The following is a 25333-nucleotide window of genomic DNA, read 5'->3' as shown; positions in this document are numbered from 1 at the left end:
TGATTGCAGTGCTGACTTTTCATTTCAAGTCGTCAACGCAAAATCAAATCTTAAGAAAACACATGTATATATCAAAATCTTTTAACGAGATCTGCAAATCCGATCTCCACCAATATTTGCTTGGCCGCCTCCTCAAATTTAATGTAATTGTAAACAAAGAATTAAATCCTAAATAATGCGTTTAATGACACATTAGATATGATATAAATAGCTTTTGAAAGTCTAATTAATATTGCTCTTCTCCCATAATGACATTAATTATAGTGTACTGTATTTCCACCAATTATTTAATAAACTTTTTCTACAACTTCTAGAAAACCACATTTAGGAATCCCATCTTAGAAAATTGCATTTAGAAAAAAGTCCTCATTTTTCTTAACGGCGCCTTCATAAAGATATGAAATATTTTTCACAATATTAACTCAATATATTCAAATTTCGTAAAATAAATTAGGAATTTTTATTAGGAATTTTGTTTTAATAAAAGGCGGTATGTTTTTTTTTATCATGTGAAAACTTAACATAGCAAATATACTTTTATTTTTTTTGGATTCAACTGACAAGATCATACATAAAATAAAGCAGACAAGATAGTAAGCACAGTACAAAAATTATGTGGAAATAATTCCTGGAGAGTCGCTTTAAAGAGCCCCAATAATATATAAGCAGATTCCTATTTGTGCAAGACTACATATATAATTATATACTAGCCAAATTGCCCATTAATAGTAGTAGCTATAATAATGATAGAAATAATAATTGACAACAACAATAATTAAAACAATACTACCTAAGACATTATTTTATACTACTCCTTAAATTTTGTATCCAAGGAAGTCAAATTTACTTCTCATTTGGTTAACACGAAATCAAATTGCTTCAATTTTCTTTGATTTTATGCACATTTTAAGTGATGTATACTCTGACGTGAATTAAACTGTAGCAATTTTTTGTACCGACTCAAATTAGTGGTAATTTAACGCCATGGATAATGTCTTTAGATAAAACTGACACAAGAACAAAGTTTGAAGTGAAAAAGGCACAAAATCAATTTCGCACAAACAAGTCAGGTGTAGGATAATAAATGACTACTCATCCATCTGTCATTTAAAACAATTTTGAATCGGCACAAGTTATATAAAATTGTTTAACTTTATTATAAAAGGAAATAGAGTGAAAAAATTTAGTGGAACATGAGTCTTATTTTTTATAATAATTATATAATAGAATGTGATTAGTGTGATAAGTTAGCGGAAATATGAGGTCCACTTATTAAAAAAAAAATCAATGATAAAAAGGTCAATGTCTTTAAATGGCGAACAATCTGAAATGACAAAATGTGTCAGGTTTTGGCAAACAGATGGATGAGTACGAGACTATTTGTTAATTATTTTAATTTATTACTAGTAAATTAAATATTGATGGGAAAAAAGTGAAAAGATGTGAAGTGGTTAAATCCCTTGGAAATCTTCTAAAGATTTGCCTTAAATGCGAGCATGTGAAGTGGTTAAATCCATTGGTGCGTAAAAGCTAGGCGTGGACATCATTTCCTTTATGTATATTAATTATCAAACATTTTGATATTCACTAGCACACCCAAATTTAATCGTGTCTACTCTGGTCATGTTAAAAAATGAATTTATACATGTACATGCATATAATATTTACGCATTATTTATGTTATTTAAAACAGAAATTTAGATAGGGGTAATTTATTATGATCACATGGGATTTGGGACCCTAGTGCAAATCGCAGTCGATGACTGTGCACACACATCTTCAGCACAGACAAATCCATGTGCACCCTTTGTTTCCCAATTCTAGTCCAACCGCTTCTATCTACACATCGCTGCTGGTGTCATATTTTATAATTTAATATCCAAAAAAGTTAAATCATATCATTACTCTTTGTTAATTTTAACAAAAGGGTCGAATGCTATATTATTATTTATAAGGAGAAAATGCTCGAATCAACATGAAAATAAGGCATTCGGCAAATTAGATATATCAATTAATGGCACAATAAGAAAATACTATCAATCAAAGACTATACTTTCTCCTTGCATTTCCTAGATCATCATAGGCTATAATGTCATTCAAAATTACAATCAAATATCCTAGTGGAAATAGGAATTAATTTGGGCTTTAGAAATGTTCTATAATAGACTCAACAAACGAGAATTTGAGTGGGCATGTTTTAATCAAATATGGGCTTTCTTTGGTTAGAGCCCAAACACGTCAAATAATATCGGTGTATATTTCGAGGAATTAGTATTTGCTAAAATATAAGCATCACTTTAAAATTTGGAACTCCACTAAAGATATGATGAATAAACTGTTGATTAGAATTAGAATAAACAAAGCAACAACCCAAGGCCTGGTAAGAGTCTCCTAAATTCCTAATTATATCCAATACCAATTAATATGTAAGATTTTCATTAATTAAGTAATAAGTATTTATTTAAATAATTCAGATAAGAAATGTTGCGGCTAAAGTCAAGACCACACAGTCATTATTTAACTTTTCAACAAAAGTGTATATAATTATGCACCTACTCACATGATTGCAACTGATTGTATTTTATAGTTATTTCGGAATTGCTTACTATAAGCAGCTAGGATTAATAATTACGAGAGCCTATTTCTGTATTAGCATAGCGGAATTAAGCACTGAATTATTGCTCAATAGTGTTTAATTAGTAGCCTTGCATACAATTTTAAAGTAATCATTATTAATCCATCGAAGTACATACTCGGCCGTCCGCGATATTAATTCGATAATACACTTTTACTTTTACAAATTAATGTACTCCATATATATAAATATTTTTGTTGCTTTTATAAAAATATTTTCTTCATTAAATATATATACAAAGAGAAATAATCAGAAAAGTTATTATAACAGAAGAAATAACTTACAATCAGAAAAGTTATTATAACAGAAGAAATAACTAACAAAGAGAAATAATTAGACAAGTTAAATATCCCCAATTCCCCATTCTACTAATACTTTCGGATTTATGTATCATCCTAAGATTTTTATTTTTATTTTTTGAAAAAATTCTCCAAACGTGTAGAGTACATCAAACTCATTAAGCATAAAAATTAAGCACACAATGTTCCTAAAATTGCTAATGATAATGTACTTATGATCATGTAATGTAACTATCCGTGAGCTTTGAGAAAGTTTGAAGTATGAAGATATTTGTATTGTTAAGTCCAAAAATAATTTTGTTTTGACATATCATTTCTCACTTAAAAAATAAGTGCCATGATTTTCTCATAAATTAGAATACTCTAGTATGTTAATTAAAGCACAAACGTAAATTCAAAACTATTTTCAAATTAATCAAAAGCCCAACAAGCTCAAAATGAACTTGTCAAAAATCTTTTACATGGGTGGAAATGCATATACATGAATCTCTTAGCTCAATTTTCTAGAAATAATATTACATTTGAAGCGATAGTTTTGAATTTTAGAAATTTTACATATAGGGGTGAGTTTTGAGGCAACGATGGCTCCCATTGCTACCGTTGCATCGCGCGCCACCATCGCCAGCATATTGGCGCACAACACTACCCCAAGACATATCACCTCCACCGCCCACTTGGCCGAGATCGAGAATTGCTTCTTGGTTAATTATAGACATTCTATTGTCGTTGAGTTGCTTTTGAAAGGAAGAGATTAAGATACTCAATGAGACATAATTACCTAAGTGATAAAAGTGCAACGTACTATTGTAATACATCAAAAGATAGGTACATTGTTTTAAAACATAATTTATGCAAATGGATGAATTAAGTTGCTTACACGAAATGAATTAGTATTAAATGAAAAATTAGAAGTACAAATTGTCAAGTTGCATCTGTCACACCAAATTTCCCAATTAACCTAAGCACTTCCAAAATTAAGCCCACCTTAATTATTGTCTTCTTTTAATGACATAGAAATGTGGGCTTTCTCTCTCCAAACTCAAATAGGAAAAATGTGTTAGTCCTTAGATGCTCTTACAAAGAATGGGCCCTACCGATTAATCTTTGCTTAAGATGGGTTGGGTTGGTAAGTAGCAAAGGCTCATCTTTCATTTTCCAACTTACAAATTAAATTAAAGCTTAGTCCCATCAAATCAACGTCCAAGACTAAATTAACTCATGGATTAAGTGGAGATTAGTGACTACTTAATACTAAAGAGGGTGTTTTATAAAGTCACTTTTTTGCCCTATTCTTTTCTTGATTTGACTTGTGTGCATATTATCACATTAGCACCAACTTCAAGCACTATAATTAGTCATAATCTCTTTTTTTATGGTGTTATTCGTAACATCTTTCATATCTAGTTGGGATATTAGTTAGGATCGTGGTTTAGGTGGTCATGATATTGGAAATTTGTTAATATGTGATAGTGAGATTTGAGCTAGATTCAAATGATCAATTGTTGGCATTAAAAAATATAAGTAAAAAGGTTAAAAAGGGTCTATTTACAATGACAAATGAATGGAAAGGGGTGAAATGGATTGGAAAAACTTGAAAATGACTAGTCTTGAATGAGCTCATAAAAGGTTTGAAGAAATTATTTGAAAAATAAAATAAAATAGAAACATAATACTCCACAAACAAACTAATGATATATTAAATTTATGAAATTGAAGGTGTTGATTAATGTTATAAAAATAAAGTAAGACTGAAGACAATACTTAAATTTTAAAATTTGATATGATCCTCTGACGGTTGATTGATGAAAATATCGATACCAATATAGCAAATTCAAGCTCTTCATTATTAACATAAAAAAATGTTGTGAAACTTTTCTTTCCCAACTCTTGTGATTAAATTTGTACTGTGCTTAATCTGTTCAATGGGGCCACTAGATGGATAAAACAGTGCGTCGCACTGCACCAACAATTAATCCTAATTAATTCATTTCCCAAAATTAGGAGGGTGAAATTAAATGGATGAATTTACTTTAGGGTAAATTTAATTGAAAGAGAAGACAGTAATGACTAATGACAGGTAAGATGGATTTTATGATTTTATCTAAGCAAATGTCCATGTTAAAAAAAAAAAAAAAAAGTATTTATAGAATTGGGCTGCCCCCATCCATGTGCACTGCACTAACTGTACAGGATTTCATTTAATTTAGACCACGAATTTAAATCATGTACTAGTACTATAATTACTGTGGTTAATAGGACACATCAAATTGATTTTGGTTGTTTTCTTTTTTAATTACCTTTTCTTTTCTTAGGATATATTGGCTATTTCCAATTCATTATTTTTTTTATAGGAGATTACATACTTACTATATATGGAAGGTGTCTAAAGAGTTATATATGTGTGTGTAGTGATCGATAGTGAAGCCTAAATATTGTAAAATTAAACTGAAACTCGATTTTATAAGGTGATTGTTAGGTTAAATGTTGAATTTTCCATTCAATAGACTTAGGCTGGAAATATACATGAAGTGAGAAGGAATTGACTCACACAATAAAGAACCACTTGAAGTTGCCTACTAATTTATACTGTCAAACAAGCTGCCTAATTTTCCCTCTTTACTAGGAATTATTTACGGTAATATACGCATCATATCTATAAATAATGAATTCATGGTGTATCTTCATTTTGTGCTTTAAATTGTGGCCCACTAATGAGAAATTAAATATATAAAAATTAAAACCGTACATTACAACTTTAAACATTCACCTTAATCGATATATTGGAACCGTACATTACAACTTGAAGCACTAGCTGACTGTCACCTTAATCTATACTTTTCAAATGGGTCAGCACGGCCTAGGCCAAATGAGACATGTTCGAGTTGAGCCCAAGTCGATCCAAACCTGTACTGAAGTGGGTTAGATTGAATTGGGCTATTATACTTTATATGTCTCAAGTTGCTTGTATTTTTTCTATTCTAACTCGTTCTAAACTACTTATACTATTTTAATTTTAAGTAAAATTTAGAGTATTTAATTAATATGTCTGAGTTAATTAAATGTTTCCTTATTAAGTGATCTCTCTCATTACACTAAAAATATATCTCAAATTTACTACCTAAAACGAGCTAATAGCATGGGATGAGATGGAGAGAGTAAATGTTAAGTCTAATCCAAAGTCTACTTGCTAAATGGACTTAAATGGGTTGGGAGTGATTGAATTTTTATTCAATTGACTTTTGTTGCTAAGTTGGTAATTAACTAGAGGTTAGTTTGACAAATTGACATCTAAGTCATAATTTTGATTGATTTTTGGTCAATGATGTTACTTCAGAACCATGCGAATCATAACTCTTCTATAGTTTGGTTGAGCCGTTCCATCAGAGAAATAGAACGGCCCAGCCTAACTCAGCATGGCCCGACTTTAGACCAAGCTAGATTGGGCTAGTCCGACCAAATTGACAACTACTAATAGTCATAAATTCTCAACAAAAGCAGACATGAACGATAGCAAAGAAGCCATATAGTTATTGTATTGAATATATAGATAGAGAATTGGACTAAGAAAATCTGATTTCTTGATGCAATCAATGGCGAGTCATACAGATTGTATGTGTGAACACTATTTGATAAACTTATGCGTAATACTCGGCGATCTTTACCATCCACACATTTATGTTCTTTATAAGTATTGATTTGAAATGACCTAATTAGAATGGAAAAATAATCATTTTGTTTTTAAGGTTCCCCCACAACTATTAAGGATCGCCAAAATTTCACGAAGATCAAAGTTATGGATTATGGAGTACTACTATATAATGTTTCAATATATGAATATATAAAATATCGCCATAACAATAAAACTAAACTTCGGCTACGTTGTTATCGTGAGAGTTGTGAATCATATCCTTGTCACGCCATTGAATACATGATAGGATCAGGAATAATTAGCCTTATTTAGGGATTGTTTCTAAGGAAAGTTGTGAAAAAATCTTCTGATCATATTCCAATCCTTACTTGTATATGCACGTGTGTGTGTGCCGATGAAGAAGATTCAATCGTAGAGACAAATCGTACAAAAAATATATTTTGCCAACCCATATTCAAACTTGTAATAATGGATGATCCTAGGTAGGGTTGAGTCGTCAATCGGGCGGGTTGGAGTCAATCCGACCGATCGACTCCAACGTTGAGTAATGCCGAAAAACTTATTTAATCAACCTTCGACACTACCACATCCCCGTCTCCGCCCCAACCCTTCTATTTCATGAAAATTGCAATTTCATGATTCAGGTAGCTACTTAATCATCTACCCTAAAATTCATACTCCCTCTGTTCATTGTTAATTGAGGCACTTCTTTACGTCACAGAGATTAAGAATAGAGTGTTAAGAAGATGGTGAATAAAATAAGATAGAATAAAGTAAGAGAGATGGAGAGATTTTTGCCAAAAATAGAAATGACTCTATTATGCTGGAATTTTTTAAAATAGAAAAATGACTCAATGAACCTGGAACGTAGGGAGTACAACTTTAATTTATCGGTCACCCTACCTTCCCTCTCCTTCTCCCGCTTGTGTATAGAGATATATTATCCTTATAGTTTTGTTCCAATCATTGATATTTATTCATAATATTTGAGCAATCTTTTATCGTTCAAAACGAGTCTCATATTAAATTTATAGCAATTAGCAGTACTACTATTTATTTTTGTTTGTGATTATAAACAATGACATTATGGATTAGTGTTTAACAAAATCACATATCCCCAAGAATTATTTGAAGAATAGGATTTGCTTGCAGGGGAGGAGAGACAACAACAAAAAGAAGAAATGCCTCCTTAGCCCAAACGACGGCAAACGATGCCTACAAGGCTACGATTTCTGACTACACGAGTTTCATTTTGTGGATCCGTTTATGTTTATAATATGTTACCATAAATAATTTCGTCGGCAATATAATTAGGTTTATCAACTTGCTGCTTAATTCAACCATGTTTTACTCATGAAACTGTTAAAAAAGTAGAGGCAGAGGTTAGACTATCTATACCCCAGCAATCCACGCCCACATTGAGAGTGGATACCATAAAATATTTTTCCAATAACAGGACAATAATTGAAAAATCTAATTTAGTGAGAACTAATCACAAACATCATTGTATTAGTCAAACTCTGTGTCTGTATGTCTATGTGGTTAGAGGTAGTTGAAGAAAAAAAAAACATCTTTAATCATAATGATCGTTGCTACAACATAAAAAAATAATAGAATATTGAAGCTAGCATGAAAATAAAAAGAAGCTTGGAGAAGACAAAAGCGACTTGGATACAGTTTTTGGCAATGTTAGTTATCAAATTCCACGTAGCTTTAGTTTTAGGGGCCACGGAATATTAGCTGACTCATTTAATTACTTTGTCAAAATAAAGCATGCAATTAAAGTATTTAATTGGTTAATGGGGTTCCCAATCGAGAATAACAGTGCCCTAATAAAAAAGATAATCCCTTTCCATCGTAAGCTAATTAGTTGTTAGGAAGTTGAGCCATCAATTCACAACAACCATGCCACAATTTTATTTATTTCTCACCTTGACATAAAGTACATCTCATGCAATATGTTTATCACTCCTATATCAAATAGTATGAAGAGAAGTGAAATTTATACTTTAATTGGTATACAATTTTATTAAATCTTAAAATTGTGTTGCTTGTATCATTATAAGATGATTGTATATTATAAAAATCACAACATAAATTAGGATGTTTCATACTCCTATTTCATTGATAAAAGAAATTAAATTTGGCAATTTATTCAACACCAATCATAATCCATGGATAGAAAAAGCTCCGAATATCATAGTCTATGTTGAACATTGCATTATACATTAATAAATTCAATCACAATCATGTAATTAGTCATGCATGAATTCATTATACATAACACCTATTAAAACCACAAAAAAGCACTTGACAAAAATGAAAAGAAATGGAAAGAAAATGAGGACGAATTAAATATCGAAACATCATCACCATCAATCTCTAGATTATTCCAATATAAAGCATGGTTCAAGAAAGATACAACGAATAGAGCCTCAAAATAAAATAAGCAAAATATGTGGAATACATATAAAGATTCGATGAATTTAGGCTAATATATACGGAAAAGCAGTAAATAAAATAACCATGTTTCCCAATATAGCATTAATCTCGAAAAAGGAGATTAGTAATTAAATTAGTAAAAGGTTAGTGGAGGTGTATAAATAGAGGGTCCTAGGGTTAGGGTTTGGCCCAACACCAATTCCGAATAACCTAGCTCACCTTTGCTTCTTTCCAAGCCTCTCTCTTTAATCCTAATCCTCAATCAAATTTCTCCCTAACATCTAATTACACATTCCTTAATTTCACAAAACCCCTCTTTTTCTTCTCTCTTTGTTTCCAATTTAATAGAGATGAAGAAGAGGCAAGTTGTCTACAAGAGAGGATGTGATCACCACAACTCCAGCAACTCCCCGAACTTGTCTTACGCGGTGAGGGTGGTGAGGTACGCGGAGTGCCAGAAGAACCACGCGGCCAACGTGGGGGGATACGCGGTGGACGGATGCAGGGAGTTCATGCCGTGTGGGGAGGAAGGGTCCGGAGGGGCCCTCACGTGCGCGGCATGTGGCTGCCACCGCAACTTCCACCGCCGGGAGGTTGAAGGGGAGGTGGCCGCCTGCGACGGCTCCTCCTCCCCGACCTCCTCCACCAACATGTAGTGAGATCAATAAGGTAAGAGAGGGTGTGGGACTGTGGTGAGGTGTCTTGTTTTTGTGAGTGTGTGTTTGTGTGTGTGTATGTGTTTGTGATGAGGTTTGGTGAAGGAGTGCATCAGGTTAATGCAATGGAGGAGAAAAAAAAGTTAGGCCTTTTGTTTTGTTTTGTTCTTTCTTTTTGGGGGGGTTTCTTTTTTGGATTTTTTTTTTTTTTGGTTTTGTAGGTAGATATGAGTGTTGGATCTTGGTGTACTTGTTTCTGATTTGGTTTGCTTCATATATATATATATGAAGAGATGTAAATTCCTATTGATGGTTTGTGTGTTTTTTTTTTTGGGTTTTGTGTGTGTTTGTATTAGTGCAATTGATGTCTAGTGTTTTTACTTATATGCATGTAAAACATGCTGCGGTAAATTCTTTCATCTCCTTCTCCTACTTCCTCCTCCTTTTTTATAGAGATCTTTTTCTTTGATTTTCAAAGAAAATAGGTCATTTTATGTAATTTTATCTCATCCCGAAAATGGATTTTTTGGGTTTCTTGATTTGACTTATTAGTTTGAACTAGTGTGTGTGGTGTGTGTAAACAAGCACAGACAAATTTGCTGGAAATAGTAAATGAAAGAAACCTAGTTAGTTCAAGTGATCGTATGGTAAATTTCATTTACTGCTTTCTATTTTCTACGAATATTACAAAAAAGGTGTTTTAGATGGAATTTGCCTATTTCATCTGATGCCAGACATATTTGCTAAAAAAGCAAGAAATATCAGAAAGCAAGAGATGGAAAAAAATTCAATCTTGATCTAAATTTGTTTATTAGCTACGTTGAAACTAGAAAATTCTTGCAAAATTTTTTACTTTTAATGTAGCTAGTTTAAAAAAAGCAGTTTTCATAGCTATGTTGGTCTATTGAACTGACTGATAAAGAACCCAAGGGAACATCACTAAAGCGAAATCTTGACCTAATTAATTATGTAGTGGAATTGACTGGATTAATTAGCTTCTTTAATTAATCTCCTCAGCCTTCCACTCATTTTCCTCTTTATTTTGGGACCTCTATCTCTAGAGTAGATTGGAAATTGTTTGGTCCATTTATTGTAATCGAGACGAAAATATGCAATAATGTGGCGACCGACCATAGGTGTATAATCATCGTGTTAATTTTGAAGATCGGAATGAGATAAGAAAAGATGGGAAACATTAAGGTGACAAAGTGATCATATTTATAGTAATCAAGAAAGAGGAATGCGACTGCACTTAACATTGTGCTTCTCCAAAACGATGCTCCATTTACTCTCATGTGCCATGAGATGCTCTCATTGTTAGGTATATGTTAATTGTTTTCAGGTATATGTCAAATCCACATCGTCACATATTTCATCGTTTTGGAATTTAGTCCCCATTTCCAGTTGGAATCGTAAAATTTTCAATTCTTGAAAGAATGGAAATTTTGCATCTAAAGAGAGGCCTCAAATCATCCATTTGGAGAGTGTGTGGATGAGGGTTTTTGTAAACTATATATGAATGTCACACTACTCAAATGCATAGAAAAACGTGTGATGGAGAGGTGGAATATTCACACACATATATATCATCGTATTAGTGAAGTGTTTGAAGATGTAATTGCGCTATCCAATCTGTCGCACAAAAATATGTGCATTGGTATAAGTGTGCGAGGACTGAGGACATTATACTTTAATGTTATAATGTGTTTGTGAACACAAAAAAGAAAAAGACTAAGAACATTTATATCAATTAAGTATGTTAATTTATGTTTTAATTACATACGCTTTAAAAATCATCATCAATTTTGGTGTTCCAACTAAAATTAATGAATAAAAATGAAAATGTCCTTATAGAGCAAAAAAATAACATTAAGATGATTTTATTTGCACACTAAATTTTGGCCATTTTTAAACTTACAAGAAAAGGTGTAACTATTAAAATAAAAGTTGATTATAGTTAGATCTATTTTGTGCCTACTTAGCTAAAAGCAAATAAGAAAAGGAATTTTACGTAAGAAAGAAAAAGGCAAAGCATGTTGAATGTGGATAGCAATGGCATGTTCACAGTGGATATTATTTATACGCATGGGCTTTAATAAATTTTAACTATATTATGTAAAGCTGTAGGGCTACGAGCTGATATAATGATTGTAAATATTTGGGCCTACTGTTGGGCCCTTTTTCCAGTTCAATTTCTTTCATGGACTAAATAGAACTACTGTTTGAGGCCCATCAAGGAATAGAGAAATTGATACGGAGTAATCAATTTCACGTTTAATCTAATTTCAAATTTTCTTGAATAATGAGTGTGAAACTCAAAAATGGTCGTAAAAACAAACTGTTTTTGGTGATAATGTGGAACTTGAATTTTTTTTTTTTTTAACGTATTGTGTTTAAAGGTGTTCCATTGATTCTTCGACCAAGAAAAGATAAAATGGAATAAGAAATATAATGTATCAATCTTAATATAGATATGTGTTGATCATGAGTATGTTATAAGATGATGCTATGATATTTAATTTGGTAAAAAGCATTTTGCAGAAGAAAATGTGGATCTTTCAAAATTTCAACCCAACAGAAATATTAAAATAGAGCAACAAGTCATCAAATAGAATTGATTAATTTCGACTTGAATTTAAATTCTTGTTAGTTTTTCAATTGGTGAACGGGGTTAGGATAGTATAAATTAATTAATTTGGAAGGAATAAGCAGATTCAATTTTTTGAAATGGCCACATTAATGTGGGAGAGTAATGAATTAATAGTATTGCAGAAATCATGTGTTGAGAGAGTGAGACTGACACATTTAAATCAGTAGATAGAACCATATCACAAATTTCTAATCTTTATGTTTTCCGAGTACTGTGGTCCAACCCTAACTTTGTCACACTTTAATATTGTTAGAGGCATTTATAACAAATCTTACCAAAATTTGGTTACGCTCTGACACTTCTTTTTTCACTCCATTAATTATTTCTCTAATTCGATAGCAACAATAATTAGGGTTTAGTCATGATGAATACAAGCATGCAAATTGCAACATGTTGAATTTCTTCAAACCAACCCAATTGGTGAAAAAATTAATTACTCCTTGATCTCTTAATTATAATTCATCTTTTTCTAACCTTCTGCTTGTAGTAGCTGTAGATATCTTGCCCAATTAAAATATAAAAAAACAAAACCTAAAGTTTGTTAATGAATGTCAAAGCCTAGGTGGCTACGAGGGAAATAGATATGATATAGTAATTCCTAGTAGTAATTGGACCACTAAATTTGAAAAAAAGAAAAAAAGAAAAAATTTCCATCATTTATGTATAAGAAGGTGTCTAATCGCAATATGCTTATGAATTTAATATCCTAAGAATTTGTATTTATCATAGGAATTTAATTACTAATGTAGCTTATTCAACAACCATATACTGAAATTAAAAAAGAGAATTTTCCCTTATCAATTTTAATAAATGTAAACTATATGATTATCTTAAAATTAATTAGTTTTGCAAGTGGGTTGTCACAAAAATAAGCACAAGAGAAATTGTGACCACTTTAAGGGGACCGCTTTCATAAACTTTTGGTCGAAATAATTTCCCACGAAAAGTCATTTTAAAAAAAAATGAAATTTAGCACCATTGTTTTTTTACTTATTTAAACCAAACACAATTATTTCACTCCAAATTTGTTTATCACCAAAAGAAATCCTTAACCACATGCCGTTGTAGTAAATAATTTCAATACCACATGCCTCCTTTGATGATGATAAAATCGCATCATGTTTTTATGGGCAAACAAATACAATCAATTCATTCATTCATCACATGGAACGCCCTAAATTGTTTCTCAAATACATATTTCATACCCCTTGTTTACCTTTTTATAATGAAATGATATATAAAATAAAATTTTGACACTAGATATTGTTCTCCCTCCTAAATCAAGCTTTTGTGTTGTCGACAACTATAAACATTTCACTTTAAATTTGGAATCACAAATTTTGGTTTATTGGGTTCAAAAATTATTTTTTGAAATGTGGATAGTTAAAATTTCTAGAGTCAAATGGGATAGTTAAAATGTATCGTTGCAAAACATAAACTTTCCAACCGTACTTTCATATAGACCACTAATATTTGGATTCATGTCAAAATCTAAAAGAATTAAAAATTTAATTTTATCTTTTAATTATAAATGAATAAAATTTATTAAAATTAATGCATTTAAATTTAGAGTGTAGAGGCTGCGGGCAACATGGCATGAGAAATTAATTAAGGCCGCCGCCCAATTAATTATTGTAACATTCCATTTTCTGCATACTTTGAAAATCCAACTCTTATCACATGTATCGATGTTGTAGGAATTTTTGGATTAAATACGGCAAAAAATTTATTGGGACGATTAATTAATGTATATACAGGAAAATTAGTATGGGTAAATATTTTATTAGCTAATAGTAAGACGCATAATTATTAGTGTAACATTTTTGTTAGGAGAAATATATTAAAATTAGATAATACCCCTAAAATATAAGAAAATTAGGAAACAAGCGCTAGAAGAAGGGTTTCAACGCTCTAACCAACTGAGCTATTCCAGCACTTAAATTAATTTATCTCTTCTACGTTTGTAACTTAAATTTGTTTAAAAACTTAAATTTTGATTTGAATTTTAATCTTATATTAACGCCAAGTACTACCACTAAAATTTAATGTTCAATAAAATCCACACGATCTTGAAGCATCGAGACAATCAATGGTTTTGATACTGTTTAATTAGTTTTTACTACTATTTGTGTGTAAATTCATATCGAGTATAGTTAGTTTTGGTAATGAAAATGAAATAGTAAAAAGTTGAATAATAAGTAAAGAAAAAAGTGAGAGACAAACACCCACCGAAAAGGAGATTAAAAAAAAATCCCTCCGGTCCGCTGAGAAGTCGCAATCGACCCCCATACCTGTTGGATCTAAAATCAATGCTCTCTCCCTTTCTTTTTTTCCCTTCACAATTTACATAAATTCAACTCCTAAACCACAATTATTTATGGAATATATTTATTTAATGTATATCTAGATTCTGGATAGCGGACTAAGACTGGAAATAGTACATTCGAAGCTCGGGGGTTCTGAAAAAAATAAACGAAAAAATAAGTCATTAAATGTTGGAAATTTGAATTGATAGTACTTTCAACTTTGCTTAAAAATTGAAAATAGATTGAAATCGTACGAATTAGTAGAATCCACCTGTATATAAGTGAATAGACCACTATTAAAAGATCAATCGTGCATGTGGTCCTCGCAGCTAAACTATAATGTGATGCTGCCAAATTTAAATTGGGAATTATCGAATTCAAGAAATCATTCCAATATAAATCATGTACTACAAGATGTATCGTGTGATGTTATTTGGAAACTAACAAGCAACAAGTATACTAATTATGATAGTACTATCATACATCATAATATATGGAAGTTTCAGCTTAAAATTAATAATTGAGATTGATATCATTTAAATTATATAGATAATCTCGTAACTTTTGAAACTCAACTCATAACTTAATTTTCTGCAATTGTCATACGATGGAATAAATTAATTAATTGCGGCAACAAAACCACGTTGTTACAGAGAATTCGCCAATTCGGTATTGTTTTATTTAACACTAAACAAATTGATGTTGTTTTCTTTTAAATTATATTTAAATTTGTCATATTAGTTCAATTTTGATCATTGTAGGACAATTGCGAATAATTGAAAAGTTATTATTTTCGAATATATTTTTTCTAAAGTTATACGATTGATTAGAAAGGCAATGAAAATTTATTATATTAGAATATATTTTTTCTAAATTTATACGATTGACTAGAAAGGCAATGAAAATTCATTATTTAAATAATAATTATCCCTTAATTATTTTGGAGGATGGGAAGGAACTTTAACATTAGCCTGAGAAAAAATGATTAGCTTTGATATTGCGTGATAACATAAGAGCATCCGCAATGGTGCTTAGGCCAGCCATAGACCAGCAATAGGCCAGACATTCTCTCCCCTGCCACGTCAGCAACACTAAAAAATCCACCTGCCACATCAGATTCCATAGGCCAGCCGCAATAAAAATAATTCAAAATATACTCCATTTACGGAATTAAAATTACGATTAAATTACGGAATTAAATTTACGACACATATACGGGAAAATTCATTAATTACATTTAAAAAAGTTACATAGATAAAAAAAAATTACATAATAAAAAAAAATCCGGGCTTCCACACACGAGCCACCGCCCCACTCTACTCCTCACTAATTTATTAAAATAATACATAAAAAATGTTAGTATGCCTTGAATTTGTGTTAGTTTTGCTAGTTAGGGGGCGCGAGAGGCCGAACGGCCCGACGGTATGACATGTTTCTGTTTTAGGTCTTAATTTTGTATTGGGCTAGTTGTTGTTGTCCATCGCTGGATGTTGCTCTTGTATATAAATTTAGAGATAGAGAAAATCGCGTTTATATAGTTTTTCAAAAATTAAAAAAAAGAATTAAATTTTTTTTAAAAAAAAAGATAAAACAAAAAACAAAATTCGGCGCTGGCCGATCGGGCCGCCACAATGGCGGCTAGCCGATCGGCAGCGCTTCGGCCAGCGAGCGATCGGCCAGCCCACGCCGATCCACTCGCCGAAATCGTCCTCGCCGATTGCAATGGTTCGGCTAGCCGATCGGCTAGCGCGACGAATCGGCTAGCCGGTCGCTAGCCGACCATTGCGGATGCTCTATAATAAGATAATACCAGTACATTAAACTTGATTGATGTCTTTTCCCAAAAATGCTGGACATTCTAACAAAATTATAAATAAAAAACATAAAAACAAACATGTACAATTTAACAATTTTATAGTATTAAGCATGTACAAAACCAAATTACTAGCATTTTCAATCAAATCCGTAGGTGCTTATATTTCCTTTTAAATTCTTTTTTTTTATAATTATTTATAATAATAATAAAAAATATTATTATTATATGTTACTTATCCCTCGTGACATCTATTGGGTATTCTAGCTAGCTAGAAAAGTACACTTTCTCTTTTCGGGTGTTTTTCCTTTTGGATTCATATTTTTATAGAATTCTCTCTTGTTTTTATACATTCAATCTTATGTCATGTGGAAGTATAGGCTAAAATCAAGCCACATTAATATATAGGAAAAAAAATCAGACTGTTATGAGCTGGCCATTGCGACGGTCAAAGGAATAATGAAATTAATGATTCTCCGAAGTTATTAAACTTTATGTGAAAGAGCTTCCCATTTTTATTTATTTATTTATTATTATATTTTTATATTTAGATAAGTTTCTCAATTCTATATTAACCCTTTTAATTAGGTAAGATAAAACTGGGCCAAGCCTAATACAATAAAACTGGGCTTCGTTACAACAGTTATTGCTTGTCGATTCATTGTTTATCTCCTTTTTAAATATTATTATTTCGAGTTCCACTAAATATTTGGATTTATTTTTATACAAAAGAGTCCATAGTAGTGTATTGTATCCAAAGCAAAAAAGGAAATTTAAAAAGGACCAAAAACATACTAATATTGTATAGTACATATAATTAATAAGATTATTTTTTCTTTTTAAGTACATCAATATTTTGAACTAGTAAAAAGTAAAACCAGTTGCATAACAATGTAAGTACACTAAAATGATTAAAGTGCACCGACACAGTAAGACATCCACAATTAACTTTATTTCGCAAGATATATATATATTTACTTTTTAATTGCATTAGAGATTGTGAATAAAATGCAGTTAGGTAAATTGAAGAATGTAATAAATCAAGGGACCACATGAGAAAGAAATAAAAAGTTAAAAGAAAAATTAAAAAGTGCAGAATCACAATTTATGCGATGAGGTGGTCCAGATTCGTGAATGATCTTAAATGTAAGATTATCTCAATCTGGAATTTTTCAAATGATGGATGCCTTCATTATTTCATTTTTGGGACGCGTATTTGACCTAATTAAGGAACCTACTCCTACTTTACCTCATTCTCTTTCATTGCGTCCAATATCCCATAAATAAATCATACCCCAAGTTAAATATATGGCTCCTAATTATGGCTCCACACTTTTAAATATATGTATTGTTTAAGTGATAATTGTGTTATAAAAAGAAAACATGTAATGTTATATACTAAAAAAATGGCCATAAATGATAAGAATGATATATAGAGTATATGTTTTAAGTGAATCAAAACACCCCACAGAAAATTTTTATAAAGTGTATATTTTTAATTATTTCAATCAACTAAGAGTCAAAATGTTTAAGTTAAGATATTTGGGAGAATTGAGAATAAGTGTAGAGTGGTGTGAATAACATTTATATTGGCAAAATTGTGTAGGGGCCGACGTATAAAAAGTTATTAGTCACATTTAAATTATTACTATTTCATGTATTTTTATCATTAGGTTAATAGATTATTATTGTCAACTAAAATCGGATCCTGATAAGATTTTTGTGTCATTTCTCCGGTGACAGTGTTATCATATGTTCATGTAATGTTAATTACTCCACTTAATTGCTTCCCACAATTCTTTTCTGCAGAAATATTTTATAAAAAAATAATTGAAGAGGTATACATTAAAACCCACTAATTATATTAATCTTGTAAAACGGTAATTAAAAAAAGCTACAAATATTTAGGCCTAGCATAAAATAGACTGAATTCGAATTGAATAATCATGTGGTGAAATTGGACCCATGTTTGGGCTAAGTATTTGAGGCTTTATTTTGTGGGCCCTCTCTCCCTCAGTAATTTAAATTTTATTGTACACGTCCTTAAATGTCCCTTTCAAGTCCCCACACTCCAATTGTTTTACTTTTGTCTCTCTCAATCTCCTTAAATAAATATTATAGGTACAAGTATTTGTTTTATATATTAGATAGCATTAGCCTTGTAAATTTACTGAATAATTGACACCAAAACTTATTATTGAGATAAAATGTTTGGAACTATTAGATTTCCGGCCCAAATAATGCCCGTTCGGTGATTAAAAAAAGAAAAAGAAAAAAATATTCACAAAATTGATCTTTGGACTTTTTGCTAATATTTTATTCTGTTCACTGATATTGGTCATATTTATTTCAGGATATATTAATTAAAACAAATACTATATATTCTAATTTTACTCTATAAAGAAAACAACTACATTAGAGTGTAAATATGTATCAATAGTTTGTTTTTCAATTACACATTGTAAATCGAGATACATATGTAAAAGGGACCATTGCAAGGCTAGTTCTGTAAATAGTCTTCATACTAGTTTTTTGAATCTTTATAAAAACATCTTATTATATGAATAAGTATATAATTTTATTTCAAACTTTTCAATATATACTTAACACAATTTCACTCTTTCAGAAAAAACTAGTTTCAAATTTTCAAATAAAACAATACAATGTCATCTTTTTCAATTTATGTTTTATCTATTCTAACTAGAGATAACGAAGACAAGTCTGTCTAAAATCAAATGACTATAGATTTCGGAGGATGCCACGTAAAGTTACGAAAAGTAAGTAAATGGACAATATTAACCATGAGGTTAAAAAAGTGAAAAAATCGTAGAAATATCTAAAGACAATGATAAAGGACCTCAAATATAATTGCTCCGTATATCTAGAGTATATAAGTATTTGTTAATAAAGTTTATTAGAAATTGTGACACTACAAACCCTAAGAGCACTCCCAATGGGTCGGCGTTAAATCCGGCGAAAAATCGCCGATTATCGCCGGATTATCGCCGGGCGTTGGAGTGAATTCGGCGATAATTTGGCGATAAAACTCCCTTATTATCGCCAACTCCCTTATTATCGCCGAATCATCGCCGCCCACTGTGGGCGCGATTCGGCGATAAATCGGCGATAATTTTTTTTTTTTTTAAATCTTTGTTTTTTAAATCTTTGTTTTTATGGTTTTTATTTGTAGTTTTTTTTTAAATATTTGTTTTTTAAATCTTTGTTTTTTTTGATTTTTATTTATAGTTTTTTTTAAATCTTTGTTTTTTTAAATCTTTGTTTTTTATGGTATTTATTTGTAGTTTTTTTTTTTTCTCGTTGTATTATATTTTCCAATGATTAATACAACGATGAATTGTTCATTATAAATCTATTTATTAAACACATTTGTAGGGAAAATTAAACAATATTAAAAATGATGATGTAAAAATGAAATGTTGAGTTAGGGAGAAATAAGGGAGAAACCATTGGAGCAGTTGGCTAAAAGTTGGCTAAAAACTGGGGATAAATTTTGGTGCTGATGTGGCGCTGATGTGACAAGAGTTAGGGAGAAATAAGGGAGTTTTTAGGGAGAGCATTGGGAGTGCTCTAAGGACTAGTTTCTTTAGAAAAATAAAAAGAATTCAAGAGTGGAGATATTATGCTCGAAATTGATCTTTGGGACTTTTTTGTCAATATTTTTATAGCATGCTACTCTTTATTTTGGGATATTATAGTAGTTAAAAACATAAAATAAAAAATAGATTAAAATTTTAATGTAACCAAGTTTTCTTCTTGATAATTTTATTTCAATTACATGTTGTACAAAGGGGCCATTTTTTGTGTAAATAATCTTCTAAGTGGCAATTTTAATCTTTTATGAATTTGATTATCTATTTAAACCTTGAGTAGTCAATTTTGGGAAGTACAGATTAACTCTAACCCTCATCCGTCCAATGTGTGCAAAAATCATACTATATTTTTCACTTTTCAAGTGAAAAAGTTCAACTTCTCTAATTAGCTCCAATTCCCAAATAAGTAAACACAATGTCGCCTCTTTTATTCGTGTTCATCTTCTCTAACTAAGGAAACATAGACGATTAAAAACGCAAATTCCACATATTTGTCCACCTAAAATCTGCGGATTTTTGTCGCAGACATAATGGCTAATTTAAGTGGTGTCACTGGTTAGGCCTCGCCCTTTGCCATTCCGTCGTCGAATGGAAAACTTTATTAACTACAATTAGTCGTCATTTCAAATTATCCGATTTTCAGTTTCTATACCTCGCCTCAGAGTAAACTCAATTTTTCCACTAACTTTCTAGACAACAACTACATATACTAATAAATAAGTGGTATTTTGTCTCCCACACAATAGTAAGTTCAAGTGGGATCGGTTGGCATTGCCTTTCGCTATACCGTCATAAAATGAAAATTTTCATTAACTGAAATTAGCCATTATTTCCAATTATTTGAATTCTAGTTTCAATACCTCGCCTTAGAGTTTACTCAATTTTTCCACCAACTTTCTAGGCAACAACCACATATTTTAATAAATCAACGGTTTTTTGTCGCCCACATAATGGTGCGTTTGAGTGGGATCAGTGGGTTGGCACCGCATTTTGGCATTCCGTCATAGAATGAAAAACTTTATTAACTAAAATTAGTCGTCATTTCCAGTTATTCAAATTCCAATTTTGATACCTCGCCTAAAAGTCAACTCAATTTTTCCACCAACTTTCTAGGCAACCACATATTCTAATAAATCAACGGGTTTTTGTCGCCCACATAATTGTGCGTTTAAGTGGAATCAGTGGGTTGGCACCGCATTTTGGCATTCCGTTAGAATGGAAAAATTCATTAATTAAAAATTAGTCGTCATTTCCAGTTATTCAAATTCCAACTTCGATACCTCGCCTAAGAGTCAACTCAATTTTTTCCACCAACTTTCTAGAGAGCAACTACATATACTAAAAATCAACGATTTTTAGTCGCCCACATAATGGCGGGTTCAAATGGGATTAGTGGGTTGGTACCGCCTTTTGGCATTCAATCATAGATAGGAAAACTTCATTAACTAAAATTAGTAAACATTTCCAATTCTTCGAATTTTAGTTTCAATACCATGTCTCAGAGTCAACTCAATTTTTTTACCCACTTTCTAAAGAACAATTACATATACTGATAAATCACCCGGTTTTTATCGCCCACATAATAGCGGGTTCAAGTGGGATATATCAGTGGGTTGGTGTCGCCTTTTGGCATTCCGTCATAGAATGGAAAACTTCATTAACTAAAATTAGTCGACATTTTCGATTCTTTGAACTCCAATATCTATATACCTCAGCCTCGGAGTCCACTCAGTTTTTTCACTAACTTTCCAAACTAGAACTACAAATACTTCAGGATATAACATTCACACATTACTTATTTCATCCAATGTGGAGTAGTAATAATAACATGTGACATGTAGGTGTAATAGGAGAAGCAATTAATAGTCGAGGAAGTGTACACAGGGGCTAAATCTCCTCAATTTAACTACAGATTTCTTCCAAAACTAAAGTACTTAAAATAGAGTAATTCAAAAATAATATAAAAGTGAATTTAGTGATGAGTACATGCATCATGATTCCCATACCAGGAAGAAACAATGATAAGTTGTAAGACTTGAAAGAGGCAAAGAAATTGCAATAATGAAGAAGTGTTAGGGGCTGCCAAAGTGTATTTACATAAACTTAGATAAAATCACAGAAAAAAAATCCAGCTATGTACCCATTGCCCACTCTCTTGAGAAGTTAATGAGAAAGGACTGTCCCACACCTTTGGTTGTTGAATCTCTCTCTCTCACTCTTACACACACACACAAGTGCCTTTGCACCCCTCAAACAAAACAAGATTACTGACTTCACCACCCAAACATAAACCCTCTCTCTCCCCAAAACCAAACACACACAGTTAGCAGAGGTGATGGACAAGACATTCCCAATTTGTCACCTTCCAATAATTACCCACACTCACACACACTCACTTAGACAGAATGTGCATCAAACAACAGATTAGCCTCAAGATTAACTTGTTAATTTGATTCAATGTAAAAAAAAATGATTAGTAATCACTTGATATGATACCTGTTTGATTGCATTTCGATTGTTTCTATTTAGAATTTGATGTTAGTTGATCGATTATTTATGTTCTTGAATTTGTTGTTGGTTAATTGATTGTCTTTGTTCTTGATTTAGATGTTAGGTTGATGAGAGGGCTTAAGGACAAAAGTGTCATTTTACACTTTAATCTTTGAAATAATCTAGACCACCAATCACCACACTTTTGTATCTATAGAATTTAATCAGATCTATCATCTATCAAATGACAATGTTTAACAGCAAAATTAATATAAGCTTGATAACTATCCCTATTGATTTATCTTAATTAGTAGCAACCGAGCCATTATAAAATCTATCATCCGTGCTTGTCTTGTAAGCAAAGTTTAACTAGTAAAGATTTCATTTATATTAACGTAAGATTAGCTAAGAAACCTTAATCTTAGCTACTAAGCCCATAATAATAACTTAGAGTTAGACAACAAATCTTGGTTTATTCTCTAAGCTATCATCATCATCATCGTCATCCCACACCAAATAAATATGCCAAAAAAGTAAAAATGCGACTTAGGACAATTAATTGTGAAATTTGAGGATGGAATTTCTTACAATAGGGAATCCCTATGCATAGATAGATAAAGATTAAATATATGGCATAAAGTAAAAGATGCAGGCAAACAAAAGGAGAAATGGCATCTAAAGCATCATTAAATTATGCAGTTAGGAATAATATTTTTAAAACCTTGAAGAAATCAGTATCTATCCATCTTCTTGCTGAAATAAAGAAGAAAGTATCTGAAGAAGATGCTAATTCAAAATTAAAAAAATTAGAGTAATAAATTAAAACAGCCTCAATTTATGCACACACCACCACTTTGTGCTGCTGCAAATTGGACACAACAACACCCTGTTTCATGCATGGCGATCGATTCAAATATTTGAAGGCGAATTGAACAAAAACCCTAAAAAAAAGATGCAATTGAGCAAAAATTCCAAATATGGTAATATAGCTAATAATCCTCCATTTCAATATGATCCTCAGAAATTTGATCATGGCTAGTCATATTAATAGCTAAAAGATGTAGAAAATCTAAAATGAAAGCAGAGATTAAGAAAACTAATCGACGATTGCTTGCAGCTGAGCCTGATCCTGATCCTGATCCCCGAATTTCGGTTTCCTTTTTTCCTTTTTTCCTCGCTATCTAAGATTATTTTATTGAATCATCATCCATCCATCGCGATTGAGATTCGATCAAGAAGAAGAAGATCCATTAGTGCCAAGGCCGTGAGCGTGGAGATGGAGCTGCTCCTCGTTCATGTCGCTGTAGCTCATGCCGTTTCCGTTGGCGGTGGTGGCGGCGGCGGCGGGGGAGGGAGATGTGGAGATTTCGGGGTTGGATAAATGCGGCATCAGCGGGGGAGGGGGATTGTTGTTTTCCTTTTTCCCGAATGTGTTTTTGTTGTTGTGCATCCAGACTTTGAAGACGCCCTTGTCGACTCCGATTTCGCCGCAGAAAGTGTTGGTCGCGTCTTCGTCGCGCTTCTGCATTTTCCAGTCGACTTTCTCCGCGAATTCCAGCATTTTCTCCTTTTGGAATTGGGTGAATTTGGTGCGGTAGCGCTTGCGGCTGCCGGAGCTCAGGTGCCCGGCGCCGGCGGAGATCGGGGAGGTGAGGCCGTGGCTGACGTCGGAGGGCGGCGCGGCGAGGCCGTGGCTGAGGGCGAGGAGCATGTGCGGCGCGGAGGGGTAGTAGGAGGACGAGATCGGCGGCGGGGACGGCGAATTGTTCGGGCTGGAGCCGCTCCGGGGAGGCGGCGGGTGGTGGCGGTGGTGCGGCTGGAACTCAATCGCCGGGACCGCGGCGGGGGGCGGCGCGTGCGAGGGCGGATCCTCCGGGTCGCGGCGGTGGAAATTGCGGTGGCAGTTGCAGGCGGCGCATTTTAGCGAGGTGGGGAGAGCCGGGTCGGAGGCCGGGGCGGGCATGAACTCGCCGCATCCGTCGACGGCGTGGCCCCCCAGCGCGGCGGCGTGGTTCTTCAGGCATTCCTTGTAGGTGACGACGACCGGGTGGTGGTGGTGGAGGAGCGGCGCGTGGCGCTTGAGGACGCCGTTGGTGAAGGCCGGAACCGATTTCGGGGCGGGCTGGATCCGGGTGGGAGTCTCGGAGTCGGCCTCCGGAGTTTTGACGGTGGAATTGGCTAAGTCCATGTCAGCTGAAAAAACATGTAAAAACACATGCGCAATTGGTGATCAATCAACAGTAATTGATTAGTAGAGGCGTAATTAGGGTTTGGGGAGACATGTAGAGAGAGAGAGAGAGAAAGGGGATTTAAGAGGAAGGAGAAGAAGGAGAAGATGATGAGACTGTAGATAATAAAAATCTGAGAGTCTGTGGTTGTGCTTCTTAACCACTTGTTTTGGGGGGTTTTTAACCTGAGTTGTAATCCCCTCTCTAGTTAAGTTTCCTTGCTGTAAATTACATGAATAAATAAATGCACCCCACCCTTCCCATCAACTGCTTTCTCATGTGAAATCATAAATACTATTTTCACTTGTACAAATCTACATAGCATTAGTATTAATGATATTGCATGACAACCTGCACTCACACGCCATTTTTTTTTAAGAAAAATACTTTTAATGGATAAATTATCATCCTAATGGTCGTCTTATTTCTTTGTGTCTGTGCTTAATTAGGCAGTCAAAGGTAAGCTAAAAAACATAGTGTTGGAATTTTAACACCATGCTTAGTTTAAGTAATGATTAAGGTTCCAACTAATGGCAAATCCTGTTAGGTACCTC

General features: G+C 32.7%; 2 protein-coding genes across 2 annotated transcripts; one reads left to right on the top strand and one right to left on the bottom strand.

Annotated features, from left to right (window-relative positions):
* Positions 1-9202: 9202 nt before the first annotated feature.
* LOC125208026 (mini zinc finger protein 2-like) lies at positions 9203-10222 on the top strand. The gene has a single exon (XM_048107570.1). The coding sequence runs from the start codon at positions 9376-9378 to the stop codon at positions 9679-9681; it is 306 nt and encodes a 101-aa protein (XP_047963527.1). The 5' UTR covers positions 9203-9375; the 3' UTR covers positions 9682-10222.
* Positions 10223-23509: 13287 nt separating this feature from the next.
* Positions 23510-24946, bottom strand: LOC125207808 (zinc-finger homeodomain protein 9). Its single transcript, XM_048107308.1, has one exon. It carries the CDS (start codon positions 24737-24739, stop codon positions 23783-23785), a length of 957 nt encoding a protein of 318 aa, XP_047963265.1. The 5' UTR covers positions 24740-24946; the 3' UTR covers positions 23510-23782.
* Between the last annotated feature and the right edge of the window lie 387 nt (positions 24947-25333).

The sequence above is a fragment of the Salvia hispanica genome, chromosome 2 (assembly GCF_023119035.1).
Source record: "Salvia hispanica cultivar TCC Black 2014 chromosome 2, UniMelb_Shisp_WGS_1.0, whole genome shotgun sequence".
Classification (NCBI taxonomy): domain Eukaryota; kingdom Viridiplantae; phylum Streptophyta; class Magnoliopsida; order Lamiales; family Lamiaceae; genus Salvia; species Salvia hispanica.
This window is presented reverse-complemented; position numbering and strand designations above follow the sequence as displayed.

Coding starts and splice junctions, on each gene's coding strand:
- LOC125208026 (XM_048107570.1), top strand. CDS start 9,376: ATGAAGAAGAGGCAAGTTGTCTACAAGAGAGGATGTGATCACCACAAC.
- LOC125207808 (XM_048107308.1), bottom strand. CDS start 24,739: ATGGACTTAGCCAATTCCACCGTCAAAACTCCGGAGGCCGACTCCGAG.